The 20,088-nt window shown below is 35.5% G+C and overlaps 1 protein-coding gene across 1 annotated transcript in view; it reads left to right on the forward strand.

The window, feature by feature from the left end:
* GABBR2 (gamma-aminobutyric acid type B receptor subunit 2) overlaps positions 1–20,088 on the forward strand; it is a 780,512-nt gene that overhangs the window by 674,634 nt on the left and 85,790 nt on the right. The window contains exon 13 of the mRNA XM_012542879.3: positions 3,753–3,875. Within this exon, the coding sequence (XP_012398333.2) occupies positions 3,753–3,875 (123 nt within the window). The remainder of the gene's footprint in view (positions 1–3,752; positions 3,876–20,088) is intronic.

Raw genomic sequence — 20,088 nt, forward strand, 5'->3', positions numbered from 1 at the left:
CCTGAGGAAAAAGAGTTTGAGTTCTCATTTTATAGGGTTTTGGGGATAACTCTTATCCATGTCACCTTTGGGTTACTTCATTAGTATATCAAAATCATCTCAAAAGTATTGGTAAAACTTTAAAGTTAATATATGCACTTCATCTCAAAGTTATCAGTAACATTTGGTGTTCTGTTGGTCTTAGTGGGGATGTCAAGTACTTATATATAGTAAGATCAAAAGCCTCCTGGCAGCAAAGTCTAGATAGCTTTTCCTGATTTAGCACATATTGCTAGGATGTGATTTTTGGTTAATATATTACAATTTGTTAACCATGCTCCTTTGATTTTGGGGTTAGTTCGTACATGACTTCTAAGTTTCCCTCTTCAATCTTACTTCCTGTAATTGTTATTTTATGCTGACTACTTATAAATTTACTGTAATGACTAGAGAGAATGGTCGGACCAGAACAAGATACAGTTTTAACGTAGGCTGCTTTAATACATGGTGAATTACCTATTGTTAGAGGTAGTCAAACCCACAAGCATTTTTGAAGTTTCTACTCTTTTTCAGGCATTGTTCTAGTGTCTGAGAATAAAACACAAAAATTAAACTGTTCTCACCCTCAAAGAGCTTACTTTCTCTACAAGGAAACCACATGTTCACATACAAAATAAATACATGAGGAGAAATCACTGACAACTAAGGAAAAGGAGATCAGGAAAAGTCTCATATGAACTAACATTTGAGCTGAGTTTTGAAGTAAACTAGAGATTCTGAGAACTAAAAATAAAAAGGGGATCTGTTTGAGGCATGCACAACTTGGGCAAAGATATAGAGAAGTGGAAAATAGAATGTTGTCTTAAGGAATAGTAGAAAAGCTATCTTTGCTAGACCATAGGCTATATGTAGTACAATAATCTCATAAGGCTGGAAATGGAGATTAGGGTCAGGTTGTAAATAGCTTTAAATGCCAAAGGACTTTGTATTTTATTCCAGCAGTAATAGGAAACCACTGGAATTTATTAAGTAGTAGACTAACATGGTCAGATCTGTGTTTTAGGAATATCACTTTGGCATCTGAGTGGAGAATAAAATCAGCAGGGAAAGAGACTTGAGGCAAGATGGAAACCCAGGAGGTGATGTGGGCATAAACATGTGAGAAATGTTAGGGAGATAGAATTAAGATTCAGCAACTCATCAGGTATGTGTATTAGAGTCAAGGATGTGAACCTGAGTTAGAAAGACCATAAAACCCTGAAAAGAAATAGGGAGGTTCAGAAGTAGATTTGTAGGGGAAAGATAGAATTCTATTGGGGTTTTTTATTGAGTTTGAGATGCCTATAGAACATTCAGTTTGAAGTGTCCAATAAGCAGTTGGTGATACAAGATTAGAGTGCAGGTGAGAGTCAAGGACTAGCTAAATAGATTTGAGTCAGCTGCATAGAGATGAGCTGATGAAGTTATCAAGAGAGAGGATTGAGAGAAAAGAAAAAAGGGCCCAAGACAGAGCCTTGAGGGTATATCAAGATGTGGAAAGATGCAGTCCCGCAACAAAGACCACTTGTCTGAGATAATGAGGAAAGGATTCATGCTTAAGATTCAAGCCTTTACAATCCTTTTCAACCCTGAAACTCCATTATTCTATGAGTCAGGCAGCTAGGTGGTTCAATAGATAGAGTGCCAGGCCTGAAGTCAGGAATACCTGAGTTTAAATATGGCCTCATACAGTTACTAGATGTCTGACTCTGGGGTAGATACTTAATCCTGTTTGCCTCAGCTTCCTCATCTGAATGAAAAGAAACTATTCCAATATCTTGGCCAAGAAAACGCTAAAAGGGGTCCCAAAGAGTTGTACACTACTGAAAAAAACATGACTAAACAATGACATTATTTTAGGTGGAGAGGAATAGAATGAAAGGGTATATCAAGCTGAACACATTATAACAGAGGTGATCTAACCAGCAGGGAAGAGCTCTGAAGAAAGGGCCGTGTCCCCAACCTTTTTCCAGGGTTATCCATTCCTTCTACCAGAAAGTCTGGAATATCAAAATGTCATACTACTCTCCTTAGATCTGTCCTTTGTCCTTTTCATATTATACTTTGTATTATAATTTTCTATTTGTTTTATCTCTGCTACAAGACTGTAAGTCTATCATACTCATCTAATACATATTTGCTGGACTAAATTTAATTAAAATCTTCCTCATTACCATTTCAACCTTCTTTACCCAGTCAGTGGGGAGTTTTCCCTTATGCATTCTGATTCATTCAAATTGAACCCTTAGCATCCATTGTTACCATCATTGAACAGTAATCTCCTCCTTCCCAAAACCAAATCATTCACATGTATGCATGAAAATAAACTCAGTGTTTAAATTTATTTCTTGAAAAATCTCATTTTAGTGGAAGAAATTTCTGCCAGGATTGTCAGCAATCTACAAACTCTGATTTATGAGTTTCCATTCAGTAGACTCTTAAACTATGGCATCATACTCCAAATGAATGTCACATGGAAGGGAATCTTAGAGGTCACTAAGTCTAGGACCCTCATTTTATAGATAAGAAAATGGATTAAGTGACTTGCCTAGAGCCATATAGCTAGTAAGCATCTGAGGGGAAATTTGAGTCCATATCTTCCTGACTCAAGAACAACACTCCATACCACCCTGCCACCTACCAAAGTAACATGGCTTCTATATCCTAGAGGAAGTTATATTTCCATGCTTTTGTCCCAAGCTCTACGAAGGACCAATGAAAGCAGTACTTTTATCACAAATCAGGACTGCAATTTGGCCCTATCTGTAGAAAACAAAGGATCTTAGCATGGACAACTAGCTCTTGATTTTTTCTCACAGAATGTTAAATTATCCAATTTAAACTCCTTATTTTACAGGACAGAAAACCTTAACCAAAGAAGAAAAAGAACTTTCCCATGATTATACCATTATTAAGTATAAGAATCAGAATTTGAACCCTGGTCTTTTGAGTCTGGATGAGGGATTCTTATTTCCCTAGAATCCACAGGGGTTAATGAACTTGAACAGAAAATACACACATACACATGTATAATTGCTCTTTGTCCTTCATTCTTGAAGCAAACTATACATCATGGAGGTGATGTCATGACTTGCAAGTGAATTGGATTTAAGGGAGGGAGGTCTGTGCAAGGTCGCCTGCCTCACTTTCCCCTCCAGAACCAGCTGGGTTCAGTAGGAAGATATAGAATAAAATGACTGGAGATGGCCCGGTATGCAATAAGACCTTGACTTCTTTAAGCTAAGGTTTTTAACAGGTCTCTAACAGTTTGACTGCCATTCACTGAATGGTTGGTTACCTTAATCACTTCCTGGAGTCACACATCAAATCTGTCTAAAGACAGATTTAAATCCAGGTCTTCTTGACTGCAGAAATAGAACTCTATTCATTGTGCCACCTAACTACCTGTCACTCAATGTAGTACATGGTTCCTAAGGCCCCTTTCAATCTTAATCCTTGAATTTATAAATCACCCTTCCAAATAGAGGTGAAAATCTCAAAGGGAAGAATACCAACAATAAGAAGAAAACAGGATATAAGTGTTCAAGTCTATATGTATACAATTTCTCTTTCCTGTCCTAGTCTATTTAAAAATGAAAATGTCAAAGAAAAGGAGAGAATTGGGGTTCATAAAGAGAGAATTTAAATATCCCAAGGGTCACACTCCTTCAGCTACTATATGGAAATCTCTAACTCACCTCTATTTTCTGTTCTACTCTTACTTGTCTCTCCAGATCATTAAAGACCAGAAGCTATTGGTGATTGTTGGAGGCATGCTACTGATTGATCTCTGCATCTTGATTTGCTGGCAGGCTGTGGATCCTTTAAGAAGGACAGTGGAAAAGTACAACATGGAGGTAAGTTGCCAAATTTATGCCTAACTCATTGTTGCCCATCACTCTCCTTCACCATTCTCCAAGGTCCTTTGGAGTACAGATATACCTTACCAAATGATATTAAATTATTTCCTAGAAACGTAGAAACATAGCTCCTGATTAAAGCTAGTTTGTTTCACCTTGGCAGAGAGCTGAAGGGTATAACAGTCACATGGGACATCATGATGAGATTTTGCTAGAACATCTTACTTGCATTATTGCACAGCAACATTAGCTAAAATGATGTTCAGGGTGGAAACCTCCTCTGTATAAAGGAGAAAGTTTCTTAAATAACCCAATGTGAATTTTCCAGAAAGAGAGTAAAAACATAAACAATTTTTATCTATATTCTGAATAAGTTCCTGTCTCTTAGTCTTGAAGACTGGATAAACCTGACAGCAGAAGGGAATTCTGGGCTCTAGGCAAGTGTTTGTAATAGATGCTATTGTTATAAATAATAGATTATCAGGATGCATTAGCAGATTTCAGAATAAACTTTGTTCCATGCTCTTCAGCCTGTAAAATCAAGATTGAAGGCAATAGGAAAGGTCAAAATTAGGTCATTAATTCAATATTTAGCACTTTGGGTAGAAGCTGTAAAACCTCATTTATTTAAGATTCTACTAATTTGAAATTTGGTGTAATTCATATGAAGCTGAGATGAATTTAGTTATACTAGTCCATCAAAAAAGAAGTTTTCTAGATCAATTAATAGTATAAACAAGATCTGGATGATATTTGAATTTCTTAAGAGAATAAAGACTTTTCTAGCATTTTAGAATCATTTGTTTACATATGATCGATTGGCATGTAAATTAAAATAAATCTCCTAAGGCACAATTCATAAAATCATAGCTTGTGAGTTGGAAGTAATCTTAGAATTCATCTATTCCTACTCTCTCATTTTACAGATGAAGAAAATAAGTTTCAGAGCAGTTAACTGCTCTTACTTGGTGTAACTGATTTACTCGGTGTAATACAGACAATATGTGTGGTATACCTGAATCTTTTGACTTAAATCCACTTGTTAGTCTATTTCCAGGTATTGTATAGATTTGAAAATTTGGAAAAAAAATAATTTTGTATGTTTCTAAGTACTGTATATCCCATATAAAATTTAAATAATGTAAAATCAAAATGATAAATTATCCTATTATTCCGATTTTTCACTCATTTAGCCTGATCTCAAACCCTGTTTGTCCACTCACCTGCCCATTAAATTAGTCTATGTTATTGAGGCATTATGTATTCTGAAACTGTATTTTCTCATGCATGTGAGAATATACATTTGTGCTGTACTGAATAGTATATGCTGGGAAGTATGCTTTATCTTATTTATAAAACAAATTTTGTGTGAAAACTGGAACACTTTCATCTTTCATCTCATTGAGGCAATGACAGTGAATAAAGACCTAAGCCTGGAGTTCAAATCTGACCTTAGACACTAGCTGTGTGACCTTGAGAAAGTCCCTTAATTTTTGTTTTGGACTATTTTTCTCATTATAGGGATAATATCAACACCTACCTTCCAGAGCTGTGTGAAGACCAAATGAGATAATATTTGTTGTTGTATCATACCAAACATTCCTTTGAAATATTATATATAATAAATATACATAATGAACTATAAACTACAAGCCCTACCACCATCAAAAGATGCATAGTTCATAAGTCATTTGAGGTAGAAAGGAATGAGTTTGGTGCATCTATCTAACAAGAGGTAATTTTTGGAGAATATGATTTCATATAGCAAATCTGCTTCATTCAAATCTAGGTTCCTGCAATCTGATTTTAAGTTATAAAGTTGAGATAGAACACCAGCCCTGAAGTCAGGAGGACCTGAGTTCAAATCTGCCCTCAGACACTTAATACTTTCTAGCTGTGTGACCCTGGGTACACAGCTGCAAGACCCCAACTGCTTCACCAAAAAAAAAAAAAGTTAGAGCAATGTCAACTGATATCATTTTTAGATCATGTGGATTAATAGTATGGACTTAGTCATGAAGCAAAAATGTATTAGGCATCTTATGTGTGTAGAGCTCTGTATTAATTAGAGGAGGAAAAAGTTTAATTAAAATATATCTCTTCTGTCAAGAAATTTTAGCAAGATAGAAGATAAAGTCATATATACTGATAACTATAATATATACTATGTAAAAAGTATATAATCTAGATGAGGTGTGGAGGACCCCACTGGGGTGATATTATAAGGAAGGGTTGACTAAATCCCTAAGATAGATCAACAAAAAAATAAAATAAGAAGGGTTGCTTGATTCTCTAGCAATCCTGAGTTATTTTTTCTCTTTTGAGGGATAATGTTGAGGGTAGAGGAAAGGACTTAATTGGATATGTCCCTAAGGAGTTGGTTTGACTATTTATGGTCTTATCAGTGGGGAACGCAAGAATTTATACCTTGTCTAAAGATTTCACACTTTGTTCAGGATTCAGATGAGGGACTCCTCCTGTGGCATATCTGGATATTCCATCTGGGCATTAGAAAATTGCTGTGTGAGTTCCAGAAGGAAAAATAAAAGAAAGATCTTAAAGAAGGAAATAAAGGAAGAGATATTTGGGTTATCCTGGGTGGCACATTGGTTAGAGTGCTGGACCTGAAATCAGGAAGATTCACCTAACTTCACTTCAAATCTGGCCCCAGACATTTACTAGCTATGAGACCCTGACCAAGTCATTAACCCTATTTGCCTCAGTTTCTTCATCTATAAAATGAGCTGGAAAAGGAATTGGCAAAGTACTCTACTTTCATTGCCAAGAAAACACATGGGGTTTTGAAATGGGGTCATGAAAAAATCAGACATGACTGAAAAATCAGCAACAAGGAATTCAATAGGTAAAGAGAATTCCAGTAAAAGATTCCAGGCATGGAAAAAAGTACCTGTAAAAATTTAAGGAATATTTAAGAGATAGAGAGTAGCCTGATTTGGCTGAAATATAATTTAATAATAATAAATTACTGCCAAGCCCAAGATTCTGAGGCACTGAGATCTTTCCCTCAACTCATAACCAGGCTCATCTTGTGGGAGCCTGGTCTCTATTGAAATGAGTCAGGTTCTCTTTCTAACACTCTTTAGTACTATCACTTCAGAAGCCCAATCACATAAATCTTAAGTTTGGGTCATGTCTAGCACCTCCCTCAAAAGTAATGAAAGGGAATGTACACATTATACAGATAAAGTATAGAAAAGCTATTTCTTTCCTTGACATAAAAGAAATGCTTAAAATAACCAAGACCCATAAGCACACATTGACAGAAACTTAACAAATGAAAGCAATAACATAATACTGTTATACTCTTCTGGGAGGCTGATATTTTAAAACATCAAAACAAGATGAAGTTCATAGGATGTTAAATATTTTACATTTCCCCTTAGTGCTACACTGTCCATACAGTCTCTTCTTGGTTCACATCTTCTTATAAGGCAGCCCAGTGACTATCTTCTCCTCTAAAAAGTACTTTAGGGATATGAGTGATACCTCCAACACAGACCAAGCATCCAAGATTTCCAGGATTCAGAAGAAGGGTATATACCTGCCCAGTTTGCTTTCACTCCAGTCTAGCCAAACTATTCTTCATACATGACATTACAACTTCCATCTCCATGCCAATCTCAAGAATACGTCTTTTTTTCCTTCAGAACTCAGTTCAAGGACCACCTTTTGGAAAAAACAACCTGAATGTGTTCAGGTATATACAACTAGATAAAAGATGATGGGGGCAGGAGACTGGAGTGAAGATAGACCAGTGAGGTTAGAGTCAGCTTGAAAATGACTGAATGCAAAATAAAGGAATTTATATTCTATACTGGAAGTAATGGGGAGCCCTTGACGTTTATTGAACAGAGGACATCATCAGATCTGTGCTATAGGAAGATTACTTAGACAGATGAGTGAAGAAGGATGTGGAGAGAAGTAAGAGAAAAGTAGGATGGTGACAGATTGGGGTGGGGGGGACTTGTGTGCTCAGCAAGGATTTTGAAGATACTAACAGTATCCTTTGGGAAAATTTCAGTGCGTTCTTTGGTCAGGTCCTCATTTGCTTTTCTCACTTTAGTTTTGCCCTTTCTGCAGGTTGGCATGGTTACAAATTATTTTTGATCTGACAGCTTTGTTCATTTACTATAGTTTCCACAATACATTTGGAAACTTCAAACTGTTGTTTTCTTACATATGCCAGCTATTAGGGGCAGATTTGATGCTGGTGCCCTGGTAGTTCAGGAATAGGGAATTAAAAGACATTTGCCAATTAACCAAAAGAGATTTGCTCAGCCCTATGGACATAAAAAAGGAATATGAAGACACTTAACTTCTATAGATCTGCCTCCCCTTATCTCTAAATGAAGGCACATTTCATCAACAAGGCAGGATGTGGGGTGATCTTTAGACATCCACCAAGTTGGAGGGGCTCCAACTCCATATAAATGAGACTTTTTATGCCCTCAAAGTGACCAGGAAGCTGTACCAACAGAAGCAGAGGATGATCAGGTTCTAGTGACAGCTTTGTCCCCTGTTAGAGAAAATTAATCCTTGTTGCAAGAAAGAACCCTGATAGGTTCTTTCATACTATAATAGAACACAAAAGTTCTTTTCTCAATTATGCATAAGAAAAATAAAAATAATAACTTACATTTACACAGTAGAATAGATTAGATAAAGCATTAAGTACTTACTATGTGCCAAGCACATAGTACAAAACTATGTACAAAACACAAGGAAAATCACAGACCTTGTGATCAAGAAGCTTACATTCTATTGAAAGAACAATACATAATGAATAGTTGAAGGTATGGGGCAAGAGATGATGGGGAAAGTATCCGGCAAGAGATAAAAGCCTGGAGATTCAGGAACTGAACTAGTTTAGGAATAAGAAGGACTGATGTGAGTAATTCCTCAAAAAAAAAATTCCAGGGAGGAACTCAGGAAGTGAAGGAAAAGTATTCAGGAAGAAAGGTTATCTCCAGCTTGGGAAGGCAGCTGGAGTGGAGGTGGGAAAACTCCTGTAGTAGAAAGAGTACTGGACTTGGATTCAAGAGACATAAGATAGCATCCCAGTTCTGTCATCTTCTTGGGAAATCATTTTATCTCTGTAAGTGAGAATGAGTTTCCTCATCTCCAAAATAATGCAAAATGAAGGTTCCTTCCCAGCTTGGTAAGTCTGTGATTCTGTGATCTGATCTATTATCTCTTTCTCAGTCTTTCTATTTGTCTCTCTGTCTCTCTCTTTCATACACACACACACACACACACACACACACACACACACTTGTTTATCTATACACAGTCTATATTTATTATAGATTAGTGAATAAATTAATTTGGAAGTGGAGAGCAAGCAGGGGATGGGAAGGGAATGACCTGGTAACATCACAAAGAAGTAAAAATTTCTAAGGAATGTCTCCCAAAAACCATATTTCCCTTAGTCTTTTACAGAGTAGAGATCTGTATAGCTTCTTTCTTTGTTGTCTTGTGTTTTCTGATCACCTGTGTGTCTTCCATGCTCCCCCTCAATTTAATTCTCCACATGTCTCTGCTGATTAGCTCAGTACCTAGTGACTACTTGCCTTAAGGATGTCCAAGTGTTTTCAGCACTGGGTCATGTGTGAAGCTATCCAGATGTGTGTGGGCTGTGGGAATTTTTTCATTGCTAACAATATTGAAGATTTATCTGTTAAGCAATTCAAAAGATATGAATGTTTTATCAACAATGGAAATGCAGTCCAAAAAAAATGTAATCGATTTTATTTGTACAAAAATGTATAGTTAGAGGTTTAGAGCTAATCTCTGATCAATTCTGATAAAGTCCATTAGCATATTATTATTGAACAGACTAAATTATTCTTGAGACCTACAGGGTATGTTTAGTCAAGCATATCTTGGTTCTAACTTCAGATTTATATTTGTGGTAATGGCCTTCAGTTTTATAAAAATGACTTTCCATTTTAACAGCTTTATGAAATGGCATCAATATTCACATTTAGCCACTTAAGCTAGAAATTTCAGGTGGTTGAACTTTGCTGACCACCTTGTCTTATGTGTTGGCTTTGCTAACCTACTGTTTTAACTAACCAATTCAGATAAAAAATATTTTAAATAGGAATCTCTTGACCTACACCCGGGTGTCAAGAGAACTCCATTTGATCCATGGATTACATATTGAATGCCAAAGTTCTAGTTCAGAGCTCAGAAAATTAAGAGCCATGAGTTAAATCCTTCCTTTCACATGATTTTGTTTTATATTTTAAAATGCAAAAACCATACCAAACCATATAACCATAAACCATAAAACCCAAAAACGTCCGGTAGGCTGGATTTGGCTTATGGGTCATGGTTTGCTGATTGGCCTTAGTCTAATTTGTTTGATTAAGACTCCCATAGCAGTGCTACTTTTCCTTAACCACTTCTAGTTATTAATACTTACATGTATTAATAATAATATTATGCTAATAACTGTAACATCAACCCAACTTGTTAGTCTTACTTCCTTCATATCTCTTGAACCCATCCCATCTTTTGTCTACACATACAAACACTCCCCAACTTCAGGCCAGAGTATCTCTTACCTAGACTATTATAGTAGCCTTCTAATTTTTCCTTCTAGTCTCTAGTTTCCTCCCTTCCCAACCTGGTCTCCACAGACCTATCGGATTAATACTCCTAAAATGTGCATCTGATCATGTTACCCCACCACACACACACAAACACACGCATTCAAAATTTATCAATGGCTTTATCAGTGGCTTCCTATTGGCTCTAGTATTCAATACAAAAAAAAAATGCCCTGTATATTTATCCTGCATATATCTTATACATGTATAGTTCCTTGCTTATCATCTTCCACATTAGATTGTGAGTTCCTTGAGAACAGATACTACTTTTTGCTTTTCTTTCTATCACCAGAATTTAGCATTGTGACTAGTACATAGTAAACACTTCATAAATGTTTGTTGACCTGATTTGACTTGACCCTTTTATTTAAAGCTCTCCACAATTTATCTCCCACCTAAATTTCCAAGATTTTTCCATATTATTCTTTCATGTCTTTTCCATTTTTGTTAAACTGACCAGCTAGCTGTTCCCACTATTTAATATTTCATTTTTTGCCATTTAGCAAGTAGTCCCCCATGTCTGAAATACATTTTGTCCTCACCTCTACTTCACAGAATTCTTAAATTATTTTAAAGCTCAGCACAAGAGTACTACTTTCTATAGGTAGTCTTTCCTGATTCCTTTCCTAGAACTTAAATTATTAACATTCTCTCCCTCTCAAAATTATTTTACCTTACTTTATATATGTTTTGTATTTATTTACATGTTGTATTCCCTCTATTAGAATGTAAAATTCTTAAGTACAGGGATGGGGGGGGGACTGGAGTTGTTAGGGGTTTTTTCCCCCTATTCCTTGCAACCACCAGTTTAGGTCATATAGTAGGTGTTTAATAAATGTTCATTGAATTGAAATCAATTGAATTTAATTTCACATAGACTGTTAATAACAAATAACATAGACATGGAGTCTTTACTAACATTTTATATTCCTGCTTGATTCAGGGACATAAACTTAGTCTTGCAATTACTAATTGATCCATTAATGTAAAATCAATTTGGTTCACCCTTACAATTACTGTCAGCCTGTAGGCTTCATTATTGATTCATCAGTTACCAGCTAGCTCATTCTACTCCTATCCTAATGGAGTACATGGAGAAAACTGGAATTGTATTTCTGAGATTACAGCTCCTCTGGACCTTGTGGTTCAACCAATCTGATTAAATATTCTGTTGTTTTTCTCTGTTGAATAGTTGAAATAAATAACATGTGTTAATATATCTTTTGGCTTCAGTGAAAAGTATTTTAACTGTTATTCTCCTTGACCTATATTCACATTTTTATTTCCTTTAAGGGAAGTATTTGAGATTCAAAAATTCAGTGTAAAAAAACATATTAACAGATCATTGGATAGGTGTTAGGGGAAACACGAAGTTTAAATAAGATGGCCCTGTACTCACAGAGTCTATAGTCTTATAAGGACAAACAAATAAATATCTAGAGCAAAATATATTATGTCATATCCAAGGAGGGGAAAAACATTACAGATAAGAAAATTCAAAGAAGGTTCCCTAGAAAAGATGGCACAGGACTTGGGAATACAATAGACTTAACTCACAGTGTATGTGAAGGCACAAAGGGAAAACACAGGCTTGTTCAAGGAATAGAAAAAAAAAAGTCCAAATAATATATCCTTTACATTCTCAGTTACTAAATATATTACTGCTAGTAGCTTTTAATTTCTTACAATGCCATTAGGTTCCAAGTAGTTAGGGGAAGAAAAGACTATATAAGAGAGGAAGATCCTTGAAATCAAGAACTATGTGCTTTCTAAACTTCCCCAGAATTTATCACAGTACTCTGCTTACAAATGTTTGTTAAATGGAACCAAAACACGTTAAATCCTTTTGGGAATCAAATTGTGGAGAACTTAAATAAGAGGGTCAAATCAATTCAGCAAGCCAAATGTGTTCCAAGTAATTTTAAAGGATATATACATATATATATATATATATATATATATATAGAGAGAGAGAGAGAGAGAGAGAGAGAGAGAGAGAGAGAATACAAGTTGTAGATTTCTGTGGGAGACTGATGAAGCTTATAGATCCCTTTTCCATATGTTTTTATGCATAAAATAAAATACACAGGAACTCAGTGTACATACTTAGCTTAGTCCAGGGCTTCTTAAACTTTTTCAACTCATGACCTCTTTTTGCCCATGAAATTTTTATGCATATTGTATATAGTAACAACAAGAATATAGGGTGATCAACTGTGATGGACTTAGCTCTTTTCAACAATGTGGTGATTCAAATCAGTTCCAATAGACTTGGATGGAATGTATCCAGAGACAACTATCAATGTAATGGTTTGTTTTGCAGGTTGTTGTAGTGGTGGTGGTGGTGGTGGTGGTGGTGGTGGTGGTGGTGGTTTGTTTGCTTGTTTTTTTTTTCTTTCTCGTGGTTTGTTCCCTTTTGATCTGATTTTTCTTGCACAGCATGGCAAACATGGAAATATATTTAAAAGAATTGCACATATTTAACCTATATCAGATTGTTTGCTATCTTGGGAGGGGAGAAAGAGAGGAGTGAGAAAAAGTTGAAAAACAAAGTTTTACAGAAATTAATGTTGATAACTATCTTTACATGTATTTGGAAAAATAAAACACCATTTTAAAAAAAGTTGAGGTTTAGCCCACTCCAGCTCAGTACTTCTGAGCTCAAGAGATCCACTTGCCTCAGCCTTAAGAAATAGGGAACTATATCAATTATATTAAAATATAGTTGTTAAAATATTTTTAAACAAATTCATGAATCCCAGATTAAAGACCCCTGATGTTGAGAGTATGGCTAGAGACTCAGCCTTGGGATCAGAATGACTTAGTTCACGTCCTATCCCTGAGACAATTTGTCTGTGTGACCCTAGACAAATTACTTAACCTCTCAATGTCCCCAAGCAATCTTTGAGATTATAATTGCAAATGTTGCTGAGGCACAGTGGTAAAGGATGTTTGCTTATTGAGAAGCTTGATGTGCTAATGAAATTTCAAATCCAGAGTAAAAAATAAAAATTTTTAAATGAGTATCAAAACTGACTTGTTAAGAACCTGTGATTTCTTCAGGATAGAAACTCCCTAAAGATTATAACCTAACTATAACTTGAAGTGTTAGATAGTCACCTAAGCATTAGAGTTTTGTCTGTGATCATACAGTGAGTCAGCCTCAGTGATAAGATCTTGACCAAGTCTGTAATTCAACCCTCTATATGTAATGCATCTATTTTCATAGATGTATTTTAATGGAGTACGACCTGTAATTGCAGCTATTGAAAAGGGTGAGGTTAGTGAATCTCATAAACTCAGGAGTTCTGGACTGCACTGGGCTAAATTGATTGGGTAGCTACACCAAGTCCAGGAATGATACAGGAAGCTGCAACCATACTGCCCAAGTCATTGCATACTAGCCCAGGTTGGAAAGAGCTAAGTCAAAGTAATTAGTAATAGTAATAGGATCAGTTAGGTCCATGAGTAGATACTGAAATTCTAGCCTAAGTGAGACAGGAAAGACTTTGTGTCAAATATAGGTGTGTACACATATCTATGTAAAAAATATATATATATATGCATATATATGCATTCATATGCATATGTATCTACATAATATTTTATATGGTATTTTATAAACTTGTATTATTAATATAAACAAATATGCTTTAACATATCAGGAACCATCAGGAAGATGGTATGGTTTAGAAATCGCTTTTCTCTCTGAAAAGAACAGATCTGGTGACTACAATTTCACCAATATTGGCATTCCTTCCAAAAGTGCAGATCATAACCCAACTATAACTGGCCATCCTATAGGATCCTCTTCCATGCCCTTTCAGAATTCTCAAAAATTCTAATAGAGAATATACCCAGCTTCTCAAAGGACATCCTCTAAATTAAAGGATCTTAAACTTTTATGCATCATGCACTCCTTCAGCTATCTAATAAAACCTATGTATGGCTTCCCAATATTTTTAAAATCAATATTTTTTTAATTCATAATTAAAGGATATGCTAAATTTTAGAGGTTAATGAAAACAAAGATGTAAAATTGCCCCATCCAAGATCATAGGACCCAACCCCCAACCTTAAATCTATCAATGGGCAAGTTAAGATTTATTCTAGACACTTTAAAATTCTGTGGATATCAAGCCATACTTGGCCTCTTCACATAATATTCCTAACTCTCCCTACATTGCTTATCCTACCAAAATATACATTTTCTAGACGTTATCTTTTATGCCATGGCTTATATACATAATTATTATTAATGTGTGAAGACCTATTTAGATATATGTCTATAACCTTTTGTGTTATCTATAATTCTAATTCTTCTGATACTGTAATGTTCCATGATTCAGTCACATCTTATCATGAGAATATGCATATGCATGTGTACATTTAAACAGGAATCAATCAATGTGACATAATGAAAAGAGTTCTAGATTTGGATCTGGGAACTAGGGCTAAAAATCCAGCTCTGACATTTACCCTATGTGAATTACCCCAAGTCAACTAAGAGGACCTCATTTTCCTTATTTATCAAATGAAAAGGTTAAATTCCCAAGTCCCTAAGGTCTCTGCAGGCTCTAAATCTATGAGAGGTGAAATAACTCTCAAAATCAAGAAGAACTGGATTCAAATCATACCTCTGACCCATAATGGCTATAGGATCTTGGACAAGTAAGTCACTCACCTCCTCAGTACTCTCAAGACAATTCTATAAGACTCCTAAGTTACAGAAGAGTTGCTGATATGTAATAGTAAGGGGAATTTACCACTCATCACCAATAGTTATCTATATTAATGAATTCACGTCTGGATCCTCAAATTCAAATAAGTAAATACAAACAAATATATAATTTTCCCTCCACAAGGCAACAGGAAAGAGTTTTCTTCATAAAATCCTAGAATCAAGCAGCACCGGAAACATAAAAGTTGTTATAATAAGGAAAAACTAAATATAAAACTCCTTTTAAAAATCTTTGGAAAAACTATGCTTCCTCTATGATTCCCTACCTTCAAAAAAATGTAGGCCTGAGAAAGAGCAAATAAAAAAATTTATTTCTAAAACAAAGAAACAAAGAAAATGACAGTAAAGATAAAGCATCAACCTGAATAATTCTGTGTCTTTAATATTATATAAAGCATTATTTCAATCCAAAAAACTCATATTAATCTATGTTGATTGAGCTATTAAGTCAGTTATTTGTTTATAAATAATTGGATTCAATTTAACAAATGTTTATTAGATAGTATGGTTTAGGACATTGTGCTTAGGTCTGGGAGAGCAACAAAGATAAAGAAGGTATAGTCCCTTCCCTACAAAATGAATATATAAATGAATAAAAAAAAGATTGAACTTAGGAATGAAAAAAATCCAATAAACATGACTGCTCTTGTGCCTTAAATGAGACAGAAATCACATCTGTCCTTTCCAGGGAGATGGAGGACCAGCAAACCTTAGCATCTTCTCTGCCCCTATGCATGAAAGATCCCTCATACTGAAATCTGGCCTATTGATGTAACTTAAGGACCACCCACCCTTGCTATCTCCACCAGCACTGCACCCTGAACATCTCCACACCCAGCCATGTGTCTTACAGCTAAACTTTATTCACTGAGGGCTAAACTCTCAATTCGAGAATAAATTTCTTGAGATGAGGGACAACACTCTTGCTTTTTATATTTCTGTCCCCAATCCTTAGTTTAATAATTGGTACATAGTAAATGCCTCATAAATGCTTTTTCATGTATTCATTTTAAAAGCATTTATTAAGTGTTTGCTATATACAAAATTCAATTTTACATTCCAATTATGCTATATTATATGGCTGCAGATTGCAGATCATTGCAATTTCTGCAGAATCAAAATTAAAGGCAACCCAAAGGGCAATATAGTAGGTGGTAGGTAAAAGTAAATACAACTCATTAACAATAACTTGTGTGCACAAAATTGTGTAAAAAATAATGTAAAAAATAGATGGCACGTATTCCCAGATAGATGCAATATCAGATATTAAGTGCAAAGAAGAGTGCCATTTAAATAGTTTTTAGAAACTCAAGATGGGAGAGATAACCTCCAACTGTGGGAAGGCATCATTGTAAAGCAGCATGTGAATTAGGTCTTGAAGAAAGGGGCTGATTTCAGTAGGCAAATGTTTCATATCATGGAGATGACATAAGCAAAGGCAGGGAAAAGAAAGAAGGGGGAATGATGTATAGTAATCCAGTTTGGTTGAAACAGAGGAGATGGAGAAAAGTATTGTATTGGAACAAAAAGAAAATGGAATGCAGAATAAGAAGCAATTGATTGTAGGATTGCTGAGGCAGCTGGCTCTCCTACACAGGAGCCATCTATTTTCCAACCCAGTCCAACACAAAGATCTCCAGCACTTCTAATTCTCTTCAGAAAACAATAGCATGCACATCTCAACAGGCATCCTAATAGGTGACAGTGAAACTCCCACAGCTTCTTGGCCTTTCTATTTTCTGGCTACTAAGGTGAAAACAATTTAAGGAAAGTTTGGAGTGTAGTAGAATTTGAAAACTCTTATCTTATTGCCATGGATTTGACATCCCTCTCTATGGAAACAACAGATGTGAGGTCTAAAAGCCTTTAGCTAAAATTGACTCACCAACTGGTGGCCTGTGCTGATCATGTTTCTATGGAAACAATGAGTAGACCAAAAAAGATTTTTTTTAATATTTAATTTTAAGTCTTTACCTTATTCTTCTTCCTATAATTGCTCAGAAAAGGATATCAATACTTGTACATATAATCTTCAAAAACCTATGTATATACACATACATCTTACATATACAAACCTATGTTTATACATATGTGCGCATGAGCTTGTATGTATACATTTATATATTGATGGATTTAATAAAAGCAGATTAAAGTTTAGAACATTATTGCCTTAATATTAATATTGATAATAATATATAGCTAATATTTTAGCTATATATCCATATATTAAGAGACTCCAGAAGTCAAAGTGTTAATTCATAAAGTGTCAGAGGAAGGAACGAAGGAGGAAGGGAAGAAGGGAGAGAAGGAAGGAAGGAAGGAAAAGCAAGAAGGAGGGGAGGAAAGAGAGAGGGAAGAAGGAGACAAGAAAAATAGAGGGAGGAAGAGGGAGAAAGGAAAGAAAAGGGAAAGAAGGAACATTTTTAAGTGCTTATTATGTGCAAAAAAAATAGACACTGAAATATAAATAGAAAAAAAAAGATAATATAAATATTAAAAGCTTCTGCCCTCAAGCAGCTCACATTCTAATGGGGGACAATGCTATGAAGGTTTTCAGGAATAAATCACATGGAGAAGTCCCATAGTCCTTAGGATTAAGCACTGGGAGTGCAAATATGCAAGCAAACATAGATCTTTCTTTCAAGAAGCTTACATGCTAATGAAGAAGACAATACATAAAAGGAAGCTAGAGGAGAGGAGAGAACACCTCTGGAGGAGAAGCCTGCCACCTAGATGCTGAGAAGTATAGAGAGTATCTGCCCCTGAGAGTCAGTTGAGCATGTCCCCAAGAAATAGTGTCCAAGCTAGGGACTTGTCAATCAAGAGTTGAATTACACTCCCTTTTTTCATCATATCATTTCACTATTTAAAAAAAAAAAAAACTTTTAGACACTTCAAATTACTATTCTAGTAAATCATATCTAAACTTCTCTACTTGGCTTTAAAACTCTTCATCATCATCATTCACTTTTATCTAGTATTTTGAGGTATACAAGAATTAAGGGACTCTACCAACTTCACACAGTTATTAAATGTTAGAACCAAGATTTGATCTTTTGATCCCAAGTACAACACTCTATCTTGCTCTAATTAACCAATTCATCTTTCTCCAGCTGCTTTCCAATGCATATTTTCCAATAGATTTTGGATTGTTCCCCTACTATTTATTAATATAGCAAGGCTCATTCCTGCCTCCCCATCTTTGCTCACACTTGCTTAGAATGCCTTTTTGACTCTCCTTTGCCTATCCAGGCAAAGATTCTGCTTTAGTCCTTCTTCCCCCATGAAACTTTCCCTAATCACTCTTAACCCTCACTGATTTCCTTTCAATAAAACTGAGGAGCAACCCAAAAATAAAAATTTTTCCTGCTGGGCTCTTCCTACCATTCCTATTGCATAATTTTGTCTTGCTTTAATTTAAGGTTATTAGAAAAGGGATGGATTTCTCCTCCAAAGATCATACCCTTGGGTTCCCGATCCATCCCTAAGGGAACACTATCCTGACCATAACTGCAGAAGCCCAGCACACTCAGAGTCCATCCAAATGCATGATTAATCTTTACTTCAAACTGTGAGAAGCTTAGGTGAGAGCTCCCCATGAGATCAGTTACAAGTAGATACTTATTTTGCTTGATTACTTTAGTTTAAAACATTAAATGTTCTCCTTTAAATCTCTCTCAAGACTTTCTTTACCTTCATCCCTCTTAAATTCAGTAGCTTGTTAAAAAAAAATTAGTAAAGTCTAATTCAACCTACTTCCTCTGGAAAGCCTAAATTTAACTTTTTTTCTAGCCCCCCGGATTCCAAGAGAGTCCAAAACTTTTTTTCTTGGTCTCAGATCTATTCTCTTTACCACGTGATGCAATTAATCAATTAGCATTTATTGAATAACTACTGTGTGCCAACTACAATGCTAGACACCGGGGATACAAAGACATAAGTGAAATTGTGACTCCCTTTTGAGGTATTTACAATCTTGTTGAGAAGACAACATGTACATATATAGTTTTGTCCAAGAAGTTAATCTGTGGCATGAGGGAGGCACTATCAGCAAAAGAACTTCACCTGATGTGACCTGAGCTTTATCCATGAAAATCTTCTGATTCATCTTCCCCCTAGTTTGAAGCTCTCTCTTTCTCTTTGTCTTTTTAATTCCCTCTCTCTCTGTCTCCTTATCTCTGTTTCTCTCTGTCTCTCTCTCTCTCCCTCTGTGTATGCATACCTGTTTGTCTATCTGCCTTTCTTCTTCTCTGTCCCCATCTGTTTCTCTAGCTCTCTAGCTCTCTCTATCTCTGTCTCTGTCTCGCTCTGCCTCTGTTTACCTTCTAGCTCTTTGTTCCTCTTTTTTATTCTCTCTCAATCTAAAATCAAAGAATCAAAATTCTTTTACTTTTCCTCATTCTCTCTCCTTAATTCTGTCTCTCTCTCGGTCTCTTAGTCTCTCTGTGTGTATCTCTATGTGTTTTATGTGTCTTTTCACTCTCTTCCTCCCTTTCTGTCCTCCTCCCCTTCCTTTTCTCTCTGTCTCTTTCTCTCTCTTTCCCTCTCCCTGAGGGAATAGACCTCAGAGGTCATCTCATCTCATTCTAAAAAGAAATTCCTCTTACAACATGCCCAATAAGAATCATCTTATCTCCACTCGAAGACCTCCAAGATGAGAAGCTCACTACTTCCTGAGGCATTTCATTTCACTTTCAAAAAGCTCTCATCACTAGAAAGAATTCCTCATATGGAGCTTCTATGATAGAAACTTCTATTACTCCTGACTCTAAAGTCAGATTAAACAACTTTAATCCTTTTTCCATGTGACGATCCTTCAAATATTTTAAAATAT

Source organism: Sarcophilus harrisii, chromosome 1 (genome assembly GCF_902635505.1).
Source record: "Sarcophilus harrisii chromosome 1, mSarHar1.11, whole genome shotgun sequence".
In the NCBI taxonomy this organism is placed as follows: domain Eukaryota; kingdom Metazoa; phylum Chordata; class Mammalia; order Dasyuromorphia; family Dasyuridae; genus Sarcophilus; species Sarcophilus harrisii.